Below are 16,807 nucleotides of genomic sequence, written 5' to 3' on the forward strand. Positions count from 1 at the left end.
TAGGGATCCAAATGATCCACTGGGTGTCAGAAGAAGACTGAATTTCTATTTAACTGAAAATAAAACGTAATATTTATAAAGACTGAGCACACTGGTAACAGTAATATATGTGTATATTTTGTAAGTAAATATATGAGTGTGTATACAAATGTGTTTAACTGATGGGGTTGTGTGAGCAGCAAAATTGGAAAGCCACAGCTCTAAAAGATACAAAGGACTTTGAGAAAATCTTGTAGAATAGGTCTTTATATTACTTCACAAAGTGGCACTGATGTTCTCAGCCATGTGAACTCCTTCATGTAATCGGGCCTGATTCATTTATGGTAATTAAAAATGCTATTTGAAAAGGACAGTTTTTGGCTTTGATTTAGACCAGGGAGTGTAAAGTGCACTGAGTTCAAAGTCAATAAACCTGGGGTTGATTCCTGGCTCTGCCACTTTCTGTGACCTTGAGTGAGTCACTTAAATCACCAGGCCTCAGTATCGTAACCCACGATGCCAGATAATGCCATACGACGTAGCAGTTGTGAAGATGTAAGCATGATGGGGCCTGGTGCATGGGGTGTGATGAAATGCTTACTGTGTGTGATGTGCTCCTCTTTTACCAGTATTGCATAGGGTTTTTCAGCGTTACTGGAAGTGATTTCAAGTACTTTTGTCTTACGACATCACAGGTATTTTGTTTTTTTATTTTTTATTTATTTTTTAGTTTTTTTTCTCATGTTTATTTACTTTTGAGGGAGAGAGAGAGAGAGAGACAGAGTGCTAGTGGGGGAAGGGTAGAGAGAGAGGGAGACAGAATCTGAGCAGGCTTCAGGCTGTGAGCCGTCAGCACAGAGTCCGACGCGGGGCTCAAACTCACGAATTGCAAAATCATGACCTGAGCCGAAGCCGGGTGCTTAACTGACGGAACCACCCGGGCACCCCAGCGACATCACAAATATTTTAAATTGCCCAGCAAGAAATAGGAATTTTGGAATTTGCAGAGCAAGACTAAATTTTCTCATTATTTATGAGTGCATTAGGTACTGTTTTTAATATCCCTGTTTATCCAACCTTTCCTAATAGATAGATGCCTTTGATAATATTCCTCTGTGGCGTTTGGACATATATATGCCCACATGTGTATACAAAAACTTACTAAAGTTGTTCTGATGATTAAATATTTTACCAAGATGTGGGTGAGAACTTCATTCTTAAATTTCAAAATAAGTTTGTTTTTGTTCCTGGAAGCAGCCATATTTCTGGAGAGTTTTTTTAATTACTGTCATTTGTGAATTATAAGATTATATTTCTTTGGTTACGTAAAACTCCTTTTCTCCTTACATCCTTAGTTTTGAACCAGGAAATCGAGGCATTCAGTCTTTCTGAAGACACCTCATCAGGAATTTCTGAGGACCAGGTTGTCAGCGTGACCTTCCGAGTCCTTTACCCGATTGTTATTACCAGTCTTGGGGTGTTTTATGACGCCAGTGATGTGGGTTTCCAGAGGAACATCACTGTCAAGCTTTATCAGGCAGAACAAGAGGTATGCACTGTTTTGGTTTTTTTTTTTTTTTTTTTTACAAATTTCCCCCAGTTTTCTTTTTAAAAAACACCAGCTTTTTCCTCATGGCATATAGCAGATTGGGAGACTACATAATTACCTGTGGTTGGAAGACTTCCCTTACTAATTGGATACACGATAGCATAATATATTAATATGCTGGTTTGGGAAGAGAATACCAATGGATAATAAACGTCTTGTATCTAGAAAAGAAAAAAATTGGACCAGATTAGAAATTCCCAACTGAAAATCCCCTAAAGCCTAAGGAATTACAAAAGTTGATAGTGAACGTAAAAACTTTGGGACTCTGAGGTATAAGCAAGTATTATTGTCTCTGTTCCAAGCCTGAAAGTCTGTCGCTATAATGCAAGGCTGACAGGTGCTTCAAAGGTCTTTTGTAATGAGGATGTAGAGGGAATGAAAGTTTAAAACAGCTGGGCTTACTGTGTTCCTGATATGTGGGGAAATCTGATTTGTTCACAGAGCATATCTGAAGGAGTATGTCAATGAGGAATTGCATTTGAAAAGATCCATTTGTGGGTTTTAAACTATAGAAATCTTGGCAGAATTCTATAGTGAACACCCATGTATCTACCTAATTTCTACAGTAGTTAATATTTTGCTGCATTTGCTTTATCATGTACATAGTTGTTTCTCGATCTTTTTTTTTTTCCTTACTGAATTTCAGAGTCAATGTCAGGCATCAGTACACTTTGGCCCTAAACACTTCAGCATACATGTCATTAATTAGACTTTAATGTTTGTTTGTGGTTTTTAATTTTTATTTATTTACTTTTTTAAAGTTTATTTAAGAAATCTCGGGGCGCCTGGGTGGCGCAGTCGGTTAAGCGTCCGACTTCAGCCAGGTCACGATCTCGCGGTCCGTGAGTTCGAGCCCCGCGTCAGGCTCTGGGCTGATGGCTCAGAGCCTGGAGCCTGTTTCCGATTCTGTGTCTCCCTCTCTCTCTGCCCCTCCCCCGTTCATGCTCTGTCTCTCTCTGTCCCCAAAAAAAAAAAATAAATAAACGTTGAAAAAACAAATTTTTAAAAAAAAAAAAAGAAATCTCTACACCCCACCTGGGACTTGTAACTCACGACCCCGAGATCAAGAGTCACGTGCTCTTCCGACTGAGCCAGCCAGGCACCCCTCAGTCAGTTTAAACTGCATAAGGTTGTGTAAACTAAACTCCTGTCCCCTTGTCCCTTTCCTAGAGGTAGCCTTTTTTTTTTTTCTTTTCTGTTACCATTGACTAGTTTTGCCTCTTGTAGGATTTTATATGTAAATAGAATCAAAAAGTACTCTCCTGTGTAAGGCTTTTTTCACTCAGCATGTTTTTGTAACCCATACATGTTCTTGTATGTATTAGTGAATTTTCCCTTCCCTTTTACTTTTTTTTTAAGTGAGCTCTATGCCCAGTGTGGGGCTTGAGACCTGAGACCAAGAGGGCAAATTCTGCCAACTGAGCCACCCAACGCCCCATCACTTTTCCTTTTTTTTTTTTTTCTGAGTTGTATTCCAGCAATATGTTTTCTGTTCTCCTGATAGTGGGCATATAGAATGTTTCCAGGGTTCTTATTTATTTTTTATTCTGTTAGTGGGATGAATTACATTTTTTGGTTTTGAAATGTTAAGCCAACCTCCTATTCGTCTTGGTCAAGATATATCATTTTTTTTTTTTTTTTATGTTGCTAGAAATTGTGTTTCTTGAGGATAGCATGTAGTTGGGTCTTCCTTTTTATCCGGTCTGAGAATCTCTACTTTTTTACATGGAGTGTTTATCCATTTACATTTAATGCAACTCTTGAAGTGGTTAGATTTCTGTTTTTCATTTTGCTATTTGTTTTCTGTTTGTTCCACTGTTTTTCATTTCTCTGTTCCTCTTTTCCTGCCTTCTTTGGGTTTGAATATTTTTTAGAATTCCATTTTAATTTCTCTGTTGTCCTTTCAGCTACAGTCTTTGTATTACTATTTTTGCGTGTGTGTGGTTGACGGAAAGACTATAATACACATCTTAAACTTTTCTTTGTTGTTAAAATTAATGTGTACCCTTTCATGTAAAATATAAGAACAATACAGCGTTACAACTTTTGCTTTAAGCAGCTAAATGTGGGAGCGCCTGGGTGGCTCAGTCGGTTAAGCATCCAACTTCGGCTCAGGTCATCATCTCACCGTTTGTGTGTTCAAGCCCTGCAGCAGGCTCTGTGCTGACAGCTCAGAGCCTGGAGCCTGCTTTGGATTCTGTCTCCCTCTCTCTCTGCCCCTCTCCGGCTCACACTGTCCCTCTATCTTTCTCTCAAAAACAAGTAAACATTAAAAAAAAAAAATACAGTTAAATGTGTATGAAAGTAATTTAGAGAAGGTATAATCTTTTATATTTGCCCACACACATATTTACCTTATCCGGTGCTCTTCATTCCTTCCTGAATATTGAAGTTTCCTGAATATGCAAGTTTACTGGTAATGAATTTGCTTAGTTTTCATTTTTTCTGAAAATGTTTTTATTTTGCTTTTATTCTGTCCCCCCCCCCTCCTTTTTTTCTTATGGAATATTTTCTGGATATAGAAATTATGGATTGATTTTTTTCTCTTCAATATTTTTAAGATGTCAGCTCAGTATTTTCTGGCCTCCATTGTGTCTGGTGTTCAGCCAACTAGCTTTCGTACTGCCCCCGGGAGGATGTATGTTATGTGGTTTTTGCCTGCTTTTCCTGGCTGCTGTGAAGATTTTCTCTTTATATTTGGTTTTAAAAGCAGCTAGATTGTGTTGCACTTTGGTGTGGCTTTCTCTTTGTGTCTATTCTGCTTAGGGTTTGCCAACTTTCTTGAATCTGTAAGTTTGTCTTTTACCAAATTTGGGAAACCTTCAGCTATTACGTCTTCAAAAAATTTTGCTCAACCCCATTTCTCCACTGATTTCAGGATTCCGATTACATGTATATTAGACCTTTTTTCTGTTTTTCAGATTTGATCATTTCCATTAATCTGTATTCAAATTCACTGACTCTCTGGCATCTCAAATCTGCTGTTAAGCCTTGCCAGTGAATTTATTTTAGACATTGTCCTTCTCAGTTCTAGAATTTCCCTTTAACTCTCTTTTGTAGTTTTATTTCTCTGAAATTTCCTGTTCATTCATATTTGACCATATTTTCTTTGCAGCTTTGACCTTAGTTATAATAATGGCTTTAAAATACTGTCTGTTTATTCTAGTATTTGAATCATGTTGAAATCTGTCTTCATTGATTATCATCTTTTCTCTTGAGCATGGATAACATTTTCCTTGTGTATCTTTTCTCAAGTAACTTTGGATTATATCCTAGATACTGTGAATAATTCATTGCAGGATCTCTGGATCCAATTATATTCCATGCAGAGTGTTGATTTTTGTTTTGTTTTGTTTTGTTTTAGCCAGGCAGCTACATTGGCTGAGAGAGACTTTAGACTTTTTCTCCTTTGCAATGGGCAGCAGCTGAAATCTCTGTTCAGTTCTTTGGGACTTTGATGGGCTACTTGGATTCCGTTTTGAATGTGGCTGTCATGATTCTGAGTCAACCACAGATTTGGGCAGAATTTATATGAAGAATTTAGGATTCTCTCTTTTTGACCCTTTACTTTTCAGGATTTTCCTCACTTTGTAGCTGGTGTGTTTATCCCAACTCTGTCCTTTGATTTTTTTCAACCAGAATAATGGCAGTTTTTAATTAGAATTTCTAGTTGCCCTTGCAAGGTGTGCCTTCAGACTAAGAACCATTTAAAAAATGGTTTTTTTTTTTAATGTGCCATACTTCCTAGTATTGATTTTCCTCCAGTTTCAGCCTGTTCACATTCCAATGCCTTCAGATCATTTTTTTTTTTTTTGTTTTGTCCAGTGTTCATAATTGTTATCTATAGAATTGTTATCTATAGAAGAACTCAGTTTTTTTAGACATCATTAAACTTACTTTTGTATTATTTTGAACGTTAATTGTTAGTAACAGATACGGTGTTAGAGAGCAACCAGTAAATATGTAAATCAATTTCAGATTAGATTTATTTTTTTTGCATTTTGTCCTATTCCTGCCTTTTCTAAAGAATCTGTAGTTAGTGAATGTGCTTAATTACATAAATGTAAGCAGGAGGGAACAAATCCTACTAATGATTCCAGCCATTATGATTACAGTGAGAGAGCTTTATGAAATGACTCAGGTATGGGAGTTTATGTTTTATTGTGGTTAAGTTTCACTGATACAAAAACTCAAAACACATAACTAAAACAGCAGGTCTCTGGATTCCACTGTTATCCTGATCTAGAAATTAGGATTACTTTCGGATTTTTTTAACATTTTTTTAAATGTTTATTTATTTTTGAGAGACAGCATGAGTGCAGGAGGGGCAGAGAGAGCTGACACACAGTATCTAAAGCAGGCTCCAGGCTCTGAGCTGTCAGCACAGAGACTGATGTGGGGCTCAAACTCAGGAACCGCGAAATCATGACCTGAGCTGAAGGCGGACGCTTAACCGACTGAGCCATCCAGGCGCCCCTAGTTAGTGTTTTAGAACTTCATGACAACTTTCGTTATCTTAAATACCTATTTAATAACCATGATTTCACTGGAAAACGCAAATGATGTCTAAATGACAGGAGACCTGTATTAACTGTGGCTGGGCCATCGAGAATTATGCTGACCAAGACAGAAGATGTTTGCAAACTTGCTGCAGATGTACTAACATGAAGTCTTTTCTTTTTGTTTTTTTCCTATTTCTTGCCTCCTCCTCCCCCTCCCCCCCATTCGTAGGAGGCCCTCTTCGTGGCCCGTTTTAGTCCTCCGAGCTGTGGTGTACAGGTGAACAAGCTGTGGTACAAGCCTGTGGAGCAGTTCATCTTGCCCGAGGTATGGGGGATAAGGAAGAGGCTGTGATACCAGTTCAGTCCTTCATAGGCCAGGTTACGTTCTGCAGAGACAGGCACTCTGTTTTTTGTTGTATGAGGACAGCTCTCCAGAGTGTAGGTGAAGCTACTGCAGTGCGTGTATTATGTACGGAGATGTGGCTCTCTGCATCGGACTGCCATGGAGCTCCAGGATGCCCCGGGGGCTGCCAAACCACACTCTTCGGAAAGCATTCGTGTTACCATGGTTTATTTAGCAGAGTACGGCATGACTGTTTTAATGCCAAAGGATAATAATAGGTACGGGCTGATGGAAACACCAGATGCAGACACTATTTGAATAAGTCAGGTAGTTTAACTTAACCTAAAGATGGGGGTGGTGAGTGCAGACAGGATAATTGCAGAGAAATCGGCCACAATTCCAAGATGAATAAAGCTCCCCAGGTTATGGAACATGTCTGAAAAGAGCTGTCCCCTTCTAGATCCTTCTAGGTCCAGTCCTAAGCACATGTGTTCTAGAGATCCCCTCACCCGCCTGCCAAGCGCCTCATCAGTCCTGCGGTGAAGCCACAGTTTGGCTGCTGAGCCTTGCACGGTTGGGCACGAACAGATCGCTCATCCATCAGCTTCGGCCTTTCCAGCCTGGTTCAGTCTGTTCTGAGTCCATTCCTCAGTTCAGTGCTTTGGAACCACGGTAGGGATCAGTTTCCCAAGCATCTCTGGGAGTCACTTTAGATCTCCCGTAGAGTTCATGCCGCAACGTCAAAGGCGAGCTAAAACGTGGAAGCTAGACAGCTGATCGGTTCTGCAGGCTAACCAAGAGACAATTTCCTACCACTGGTCTTGTGGGTTCTGTTTACTTTTGCAACACATCTTACAGTACGCTGTGGATCTTTCGAGTTAAGTACAAGTAGTTGGAACTATCTGTGTAAATTCTGTAGATGTGAAAGGGATCTCCTTCATTTCACCTGTACATGAACTTCTGCTTAAAAACATTTTAAATAAAAGCGAAACTAAAATGCACTGGGAAAAAGTTTCCAATTTCTCAGTGTTACACAACAGCCAGTAGCAAGCATCCTCATGCTCCTTCCTCTTTGGTGTACGTAACGTTATTTTCTTAGAGTAAGTTGTTGGTTTGGACTTTCTACGAATTTTTGAGGCATACGATTTCTTTCTGGAGGGCAGCTTAGCAGTTTGTATCAGTTTGAGTCATCATCAGCATTATATGAGAATGCCTATTTTCCTGTGTCCTTGTATTCCTTCTAATTTCATATATGAACTTTTTTCTTTGTTACATGATGTACCGTTAAAGGTATCTTCTAATTAAGAGTAGTGGCTTAGCTATGCTACGTATTAGATCTCAGCTTTTGAGGAAGCCATTCTTTGGTTTGTGTTTATTTATTTGTTTATTTTAATTTTTTTTAATGTTTTTATTTATTTTTGAGAGAGCACAAGCGGGGGAGGGAGTGAGGGGGGACAGAGGATCTGAAGCCGGGCTCTGTGCTGACAGGCTGACAGCAGCAAACCCGATGTGGGGCTCGAGCTCACTAACCATAAGATCAGACCTGAGCCAAAGCCAAGAGTAGGATGCTTAACCGACTGAGCCACCCAGGCACCCCTGACCCCTTCCTCTTAAAGAGTTTCTAAATTTTGCCACCATCAGCAGTTTGAGCCAGATAATTCTTTGTTGTAGGGACTGTCCTGTTCATGAAAGGAACATTGGGCTCCTCACTTACAGCACGGAGCCTGCCTGGGATTCTCTCTCTCTCTCCCTCTTTCTCTGTCCCTCCCCTGCATGCACTGTCTCTGTCTCTCCCAAATAAATAAATTTTAAAAAACAAAAAGAGGAGGGAGTCACAGTGTGGGGCAAAGAGGAAGAAAATAAGCTTTGATACTTCAGGCTAATCAGTTTTATGGAGTCTGGCCCATTATCTTGGTCAGCTGGAAGGAATTAAGAATTTTTATTAGTCCACAAAAATTACTACTTTCTGTTAGAATGAATGTCCTTGTTCTTTGGAAATACATGTTGGATGTCATGATGTCCACATTTTGAAGTTTTTCAACAGCAAACAACAAAAAAATGCATGTGTAAACAGAGATAAAGCAGATGTGGCCAAATGTTGACGCCTGGTGAGTCTAGGTGATTTGGGTGTTAATTTCAACTTTGCTGTAGCTTTGAAGTTTTTCAAAATAAAAACTGGCTTGAGGTCAGGATGGTGATCTAGCAATAGGCACTAAATGTTGGGATAGTGAGTGGCCATCTTAGTTAAGATTTAAAAAAAAAAAAAAAAAAGATTTTTCATCTCCATGGCCTGGTGATCCTTGTCACTTTAAGGTTCAAGCAAAATTGACTTTTTACTTTTCACTACTTCTAAGTAACATTTTTTTCTTTTAAAACATGGATGGGACGCCTGGGTGGCTCAGTTGGTTAAGCGTCTGACTTCGGCCCAGGTCATGATCTCACAGCTTGTGAGTTCGAGCCCGTATCAGGCTCTGTGCTGACAGCTTGGAGCCTGGAGCCTGCTTCGGATTCTGTGTCTCTCTCTCTCTCTCTCTCTCTGCTCCTCCCTGGCTCATGCTCACACATTCTCTCTCTCTCTGTCAAAGATAAATAAACTTAAAAAAAAATTTTTTTAAGCATGCAGTTATTTAACAGTGGCTATACCTCGTGGTGAGGAGGTAGGATTATGGATGACTTTTATTTTCTTCTTTTTGTGTATTTTCTAAGTGTTCTGTAATAAATATATATCAGCTTTATAAAAACAAAACACTTTAAAAATTCTGTCCTTTTACACAAACTCCTGTTTTTGTTGAAATCACGTTTAATTGTGCATAGATACTCATTTTTGTTGCTTCAAGCCTAATTAGGCTTATTAACACAGGAAAAACGATAGCGATGAATGGTTTGCCTGCATATCATCAGCACAGAATGACAGAAGAAGAACATCATTTGTGCCATTTTCGAGAGAGTAGAAGATGATTTGTTCATCATCTTATTCCCTCCACACTTGAGTCTCCTGGAGTAACGTGTCAGCAGTAGAGCTTGTCAAGTAAGCAGGTCTCCTGTAATGTCTTCATTGTGTGACTCACTAAAGCATAAATCTCAGTGGGAGTCACAAATTTAAATGGAGACTGCTATCTGCTTCTCTTAAAATATTTCTCTAATTTCGTATTTTCGTTAATAGTGGAGTTGAAACCTGAAACTAATTTCAATGAAAAGACTCTTTTTGTTCACCTGAGTCACTAGAGACATAATTGTTAGCAGTTTGGGTACTTACACACTTCCTGTTTATGAAAGTTGAAGTTCTTTGGCTGTAATCATTTCTCCAGTCCGTAAGAAAATTGTTAAAGTTTTTTACAGGTGCAAAAATGCTATAGATTTAAGCCCATCTGTTGGTTTGGATGGGAAGTTAGAAACAGGACAGAAAAGAATTAACACGGAAAAGGGGTTGTAGAGAGCGTGCTAGCATTATGGGTGAGGTGACGTACGAGATCTCACTTTTCCACCGTACGCCGTGCTGTTTTTCCTAGCTCCTGTTTGGGTTTTAGGGCTTTTGCAGGGAATTGCCATAAACAAGTGGTTTCTCATCTGAAGAGATCCCTGGCTTTCTGATTCCTTTGTATCAGAGCCAGGAGGGCACGTGAGAGAAGCCAGAGGTAGAAATTGAGCTGTGACGTGGAGGAGGAACAGGTGCGGCCAAGGGGGAGAACACACAGCTCCCCGCTTCCCTGGTAACTGCAGGGTTGTGGAAGTTCAGCGAATGAAGCAGGATCGTTTTGGGGGCCAATGAGTTCTTCTGGCAAGTCCTCAGTGTAGTCCGCACTGTTGCTGTTGTTACCATAACCCGATCCCGGGGGTGCCCTTGGGTGCCAACAGGAGCCACAGGAAACAGCAAGGCACATAAACGTCAAGTGTCCGTTGAGCGGACAGGACAGAGAATCACTCGTTTTGTCATAGTTTCCAGATATGTAGCTTCAAGGAGAAGCGTTCTTATTTGGTCATTATAGCTTTTAGTTAGGATATGGTTCATCTGAAACTGCAGTCACTAAGATTCCAGGGACCCAACTCCAAGGCACACTTTCTGTCCTTAGCTTACCTGACTGCATCTTTCTCTTTGCTTATATGATACACGTGCTTCTGGTGAAGCCACATCCGGCCCAGTCCTTCTTCCCTGGGAACTTCATTATCTCCTCCCTCGTTTTCCTCTTTTTAAAAAAGATTTTAAGTGATCTCTACACCCAAGGTGGAGCTGAAACTCACAACCCCTAGGTTAAGAGTCTCACGCTCCACCAATGGAGCCGGCCAGGTGCCCCTCTCGCTTTGCTCTTAATCGTTCGGATTTGATACCCAGCTTTCTGTTTGTTTTACTCCTTCTTCCAAGGCAAACTCTATCCATCACCACCTGTTTGCTAATGGCTCTTAAATCCAACTATAGCCCACATTTCTCTTAGGTACATACTTCTGCCAGCTGAACTTCTCCACGTGAATGTCCCAGGGGCATTCTAATGGTGATGTCATAATAGTAATAATATATACAATTTATTATTATTATTGTAATATCATCTCCATCCCATCTGTTCTCCTCTTTCCCTGTATTTTCAGTATTGGGTACTAGTATCTTTTTTCCAAGGCACCCAAACCAGAATTGTGGGATTTATCCTCAACTCTCATATTCAGGCACTCACTAAATCCTATCAGTTCTTTCTCCTGAACAGATCTGGTATCAGTTCTTCCAAACTTTATCACTATTGAAGTTTTAGAGGAAAGTACACTGAGGGCAAGAGACTATTTTGCCAGGAAAAAGACACATGATTAACCCAGAGCAGCCTCCTGTTGCCAGGGGTCTCACAGTTAGCTCTCAGGTCTAGTCCTGACCTTCCGGTTAGCTCACTCGGAGATGATCAGATTCTCACTGAGTGACACTGAATAAATTCACAGAAGACCAGTTTGTAAACCAGAATGTCCATTCATTCATCTTGAATGGGTTTTAGCTTATTTAATTTGAAAGTCATGACCCCTACCTGGGGATCTCCTAACTGGGATCTCAGGCACCAAAAAACCCAAATCTGAACGGTGCTTGCTTGGTTTGATCATTGAATTTGAATACAACAGTGGGATGTGGCTCATTCAGGTAGGATGTGATAGGATCCTTTATATCTTTATATCTTTTATAAAGATATAGCTTTATATCTTCCAATTCCTGTGTCTTTCTCCCACTGGACATTGCTACATTGCCAGATTTCTCTCTTCACCAGCTTTTTTGGGTTTGGCCACTTGATACATTGTTTTAAGGTATTGATTTTACCAGCTTCAACCCCAGAGCACATCTCAGTTATTAGAGACATTGTTTCCTTTAATGTAAGCATTTCATTCAGCTCAGAAGCCAGTCTTTTTTTTTTTTTAATGGAGATGTAATTGACATATAACGTATTGGTTTCGGCTGTACAACATAATGATTCAGTACTGCAAAATGGTCTCACTAAGCCTACTTCACGGCCATCTCCACAGTTCCGTTTTTTTTTTCTTGTGATGAGAACTTTTAAGGTAGACTCTCTTAGACATCTTCAGATACACATTACAGCATTATTAACTGTGGTCACCGTGCCGCACATGATTACATGCCCAGGACTTATTTATTGTATAGCTGGAAATTTGTACCTTTTCACCCCCTTCTGCCGTTTTGCGCATCCGTCCAGCCCCTGCCTCTGGCAACCACCCATCTGTTCTCTGCATCTGTGAGCTCAGTGTTTTGTTTTTGGCTTTTTAAAAAAAATTTAGGTCCCACATATAAGTGAAATCATACGGTATTTGTCTTTGTCTAACTTACCTCACTTATGCATGATGACCTCAAGTTCCATCCATGTTGGAAACAGCAAGGTTTCCTTCCTTTTTATGGCTGAATAATATTCCTCTGTGTGTGCATGTGCGTGCATGTGTGCGCATCACATTCTCTTCATCTGTTCACCTGCGGACACTTAGGTTGCTTCCACGTCTTGGCTGTTGTAAATAATATGCAGTGAACATGGTGGCGCAGATATCTTTTCAAGTTAGTGTTTTCATTTCCTTTGGATGAATACCCAGGAGTGGAATTACCGGCTCGTAGGGTAGTCGTATTTTTACTTTTTTCAGGACCCTCCATACTGTTTTCCACCGTGGCTACAGCCACTGTTTCCCTTTTCTACACATCCTTGTCAACACGCTTGTTCTATTTGTCTCTCTGACGGTAGTCACCAGTCTAACTGGTGTGAGGGGATAACCTCATTCTCTGACGGTGAGTGATGTGGAGCATCTTTTCATGTATCTGTTGCCTACATGTTGTCTTTGGAAACGTGTCTGTTCAGATCTTCTGCCCATATTTTAATTGGATTATTTGGAGTTTTGCTATTGAATTGTAGGAGTTCTTTATATATTTTGGATATTAACTCCTTGCAAATATTTTCTCCCATTCATAGGTCGCCTTCTCATTGTGTCAATGATTTCCTTTGCTGTGCAGAAGCTTTGTGGTTCAGTGTGGTCCCACTTGTTTGTTTTTGCTTTTGTTGCATTTGCTTTTGTTTCAAATCCAAAAAATCATCGCCAAGACCAGTGTCAAGGAGCTTACTACCCATTTTTTTCTAGGAGTTTTATGGGATCAGGTCTTATGTTCATGTCTTTAATCCATTTTGAGTTGATTTTTGTGTATAGTACAAGGTAGTGTTCTAGTGTCATTCCTTTGCATGTGGCTGTCCCGTTTTCCCAACGCTATCTATTGAAGAGACTGTCCTTCTCCCCCATTGTATATTCTTGCCTTCTCTTCTGTAAATTAATTGACCGTATGTGTGTGGGTTTATTTCTCAGCTCTGTCTTCTGTTCCACTGATCTTTGTGTCAGTTTTTTGCCAAAACCATGCTGCTTGATTACAATAGCTTTATAATATAGTTTGAAACCAGGAAGCATGATGCTTCCAGCTCTGTTTTTTTTTTTTTTTTAATGTATGTTTATTTAAGAGGGAGAGAGAGAGAGAGGGCAGGGGGGCAGGGGAGGGGCAGAGAGAGAGAATCCCAAGCAGGCCCTGCACTCAGCACAGAGCCTGATGTGGGGCTTGATCCCAAAAACCGCGAGATCACGACCTGAGCCGAAATCAAGAATCGGACGCCTAACCAACTGAGCCACCCAGGTGCCCTAGCTCCGTTGTTAAGATTGCGTTGGCTGTTTGGGGTCTTTTTGGTTGGTTTCCTACAAATTATAGTATTATTTATTGTATTTCTCTGAAAAAGCCGTTGAAATTTTGGTAGAGATTGCATTGAATCTGCAGGCTGCTTTGAGTAGTACGGACATTTTAACCACCTTAATGCTTCCAGTCTATGAGCTCGAGTGTTTTTCCATAGATTTCTGTCTCCTTCAGTTTCTCGGAAGGCAGTCTCACTTGTTCTCGCCTGGACTCCTGTGATAGTTTCCCTTCTCCCTGCCAGCCGCTCTGGGGCTGTGCTGCTGCCCGAGTGACCTTTCTAAATCGCAGCTATGACGTGTCACTCTTGGGCTGGCAAACTTACGCGCCTCCCACCGCCTTCGAGATGAGGGACAGACTCTCCATTACAGCAGCCACAGGCGACCTTAGGCTGCCTTTTACCTGTCCTTCCCTCAGCCTTGCGCTTCGGCAATACCGAAGGACTTACCACCGTTCTGAACGTGCGGTGCTCTTTCAAGTCTGCCTTTCGATGTGTTATTTCGTCTGCCTCTCACTTTTCTGACTCACATGCCTGCAAGACTTAGCTCCGTTGGCACAGTCATTTGAAGTTTTGTCCAAACTCCTCGAGCAGGATGGCTCTCCTTTTTACTGAACCTGTCGTGGCACATGGCGATGATCTGAAGACACGAGCGAAATTGCGTTTCTTCACATCTTCGAATAGCCCGCAGCATGCTACATAGTAGACATTCAAAAACTTAAGGAACGGCTCATGCCTGAAAGAAGATTGACCCCAAATTTATTTCGTCGTATACATTTGTTTAGTTTAAAATTTTTTTCCCTGATCATAAAAGTACGAAAACACATCAAAAGAATACATATTCACTGTTGAAAACTTAACAGAATATAGAAAAGCTAACAGAATATGATGTTATCCATCTGTTTCCCAACATATTTGGTGTATTTCTCCCCGGTCGTGTGCTTTTCTTCTGTGGGATTGCTGTTTGTTTTTACAGAGTTGAGGTGCAATGTCAAGTTGAATAGAGAGTTAAGGCCACCCAGGGAGAACATAGAAATTATCTGCACCTGTTTCCAAGATAAGACAGTGAGATCTTTAAAGGGGCACGTCACTGCCTGCGTTCCTCCCAGGGGTCATAGAGTTCTGTTGTGCTGAGCAAAGACACTATGCTGTGCGTGCTGTCACCGACCCTGCGCACAGCCCTGTGAGGTCGGCACCGCTTTCTCTTTCGTCACGGTCAGGCAGTGACGACCCGCAGTATGAGTGTGGGCCTGCTCTCAGGAACCCTGGAGCTGCTCAACGTATATCAGGAGTCTCACCAACAATGCAGAAGAAGGATCCATTAGCTGAGTATAAGGTGACACACTGTGCGGGGAATCCGGACTCTGTCAGTGTTTTTATCTGTTCCCACAGAAAAGCTGTAATGCTTTAAAAAAAAAAAAAAAAAAAAACGGTAAACGGACAAGATCCCTGCTCTCATGGTGCTTGCATTCTAGTGGGAGCAGTTAGTTTGACAATAGGAACGTAAACAAGGGAGAGCAGAGTGGTAAGTGGTATTAGGAAAAGAAGGCTGATGCAGTAGAGCAAAGGTGGCAGCTGGCTGCCTTCCACCGGATCTCTGGAGCAAGCCTCTCTGGGGGGCTGACCGTGGAGGTAGCCTGAGCAGTAGAAGGGAGCAGCTGAGCCCCCACTGAGAAATTAGAAGACACTGGAATGTAAATGTGTATCAAACCTTGGGGCAGGGGAGTGTAACTTTCTAAGCCCAAAAGTTAATAGTAATAATCACAAAGGAAAAGCTTGTCAATTTTGATAAGATAAAACTTATGGACCTTTTAATTTAAAAAGAAGAAACAACAACCCATAGTGTTAAGTGGCAAACAATTCTGAAGAACTGTTTTAGCATGTAATATATACACAGGATTATTGATTACAACATAATACAGATTAATAAGAAAAATAGAAAACTCAGCAGCTAAATGGCAAAGAAGTATGAGTCAGGAATTCCCAGAAGAGACTATATAATTTATAAACATCACTAGAAATCAAAAGAAACACAATTAAATGAGGAATCGTTTTTTTTTAATCTACTAAATTGAATTAAACTTCTTTGCTTTTACCAATATCCCATACTTGGAAGAATACAGTGCAGTTGGTATTTTTGTAAATTGGGAAAGATGCTATCAATTAGTATAATTTCCTTTTGAAAAAACAGCTAGGCATTGTGTCCAAAATCCATACAAAATATCTCTATTTCTTGTCCCTGTAATTTCACCCCAGAAAATTTACCTTAAAACAAAACAAACTATTAGGGAAAAATAAACATTTACACCAAAACGTGATTTATTAGCTTTTTTTTTTTTTATTTTTTGTTTTTAATGTTTATTTTTGAGAGAGACAGTGTGAGTGGGGGAGAGGCAGGGAGAGAGGGAGACACAGAATCCAAAGCAGGCGCCGGGCTCTGAGCTATGAGCTCAGAGCCTGACGCAGGGCTTGAACCCATGGACCATGAGATCATGACCTGAGCTCAAGTCGGAAGCTTAACCGACCGAGCCCCCCAGGCACCCATATTAGATATTTGATAGAGCCCAGATGTCTGCCAGCAGGGAGGTGTTTGACTTGGGATGCATGCATGAAATGGCATGTTAGATACATACAAAAAAGGATGGTCGTAAGAGCTGCGGTAGCTTCAGGAGATGCTTCAGTGTAGTGGGAAATGCAAACAGCAGTGTGCAAAATTGTCTCCACACTCTTTGTACTTGTTTTTTTCAGATGTGCATGAAAAAAAAAATGACTCGAGAGTATACACCAAAAAATGTCCACAGTAGTGTCGGAGTAGCTGGGATAAACATTTAACCAATAGGTCTTAGGAAAAAAACTAATTTTTCTTGAAAAACATACTTAAAACCTCAATGACAACAATAAAGAAATTGACTCTACTTCATCTTTCCACAAAAAGAGCTTTGAAGGTACAATCGTGTGGGAGAGCCAAGACCTCCAGGGCCTCGTGTCAAGAAATCTGCACAAAGTGACAGTAAATGATGGCGGGGGAGTTCTCAGAGTCATGACGGTAAGCCCTCCTTCTTTCCTGAGGTTGTTCGGCATACTTCAGCATTTTCTAATACATGAAGTGTTTCTAAATTTACTTTTACATCAACCCCGGGAGTATGAACAGCGAATCGTGTGTATTTTAAAGCACATACGGCAGAAAGTG

At 40.6% G+C, this 16,807-nt stretch overlaps 1 protein-coding gene across 5 annotated transcripts in view; it reads left to right on the forward strand.

Moving 5' to 3' along the window:
* The window catches only part of B3GALNT2 (beta-1,3-N-acetylgalactosaminyltransferase 2), a 60,586-nt gene that overhangs the window by 25,612 nt on the left and 18,167 nt on the right, over window positions 1-16,807 (forward strand). For 4 of the 5 annotated variants that reach the window (XM_086679635.1, XM_086679637.1, XM_086679634.1 and 1 more), the window contains exons 4-6: window positions 1,335-1,528; window positions 6,320-6,415; window positions 16,553-16,663. In XM_086679635.1, coding sequence (XP_086535761.1) covers window positions 1,335-1,528; window positions 6,320-6,415; window positions 16,553-16,663 — 401 coding nt within the window. The remainder of the gene's footprint in view (window positions 1-1,334; window positions 1,529-6,319; window positions 6,416-16,552; window positions 16,664-16,807) is intronic. The other variant, XM_086679636.1, reaches the window with a different exon arrangement.

This window comes from Puma concolor, chromosome D2 (genome assembly GCF_028749965.1).
Source record: "Puma concolor isolate L17-30 chromosome D2, mPumCon1.1.hap2, whole genome shotgun sequence".
In the NCBI taxonomy this organism is placed as follows: domain Eukaryota; kingdom Metazoa; phylum Chordata; class Mammalia; order Carnivora; family Felidae; genus Puma; species Puma concolor.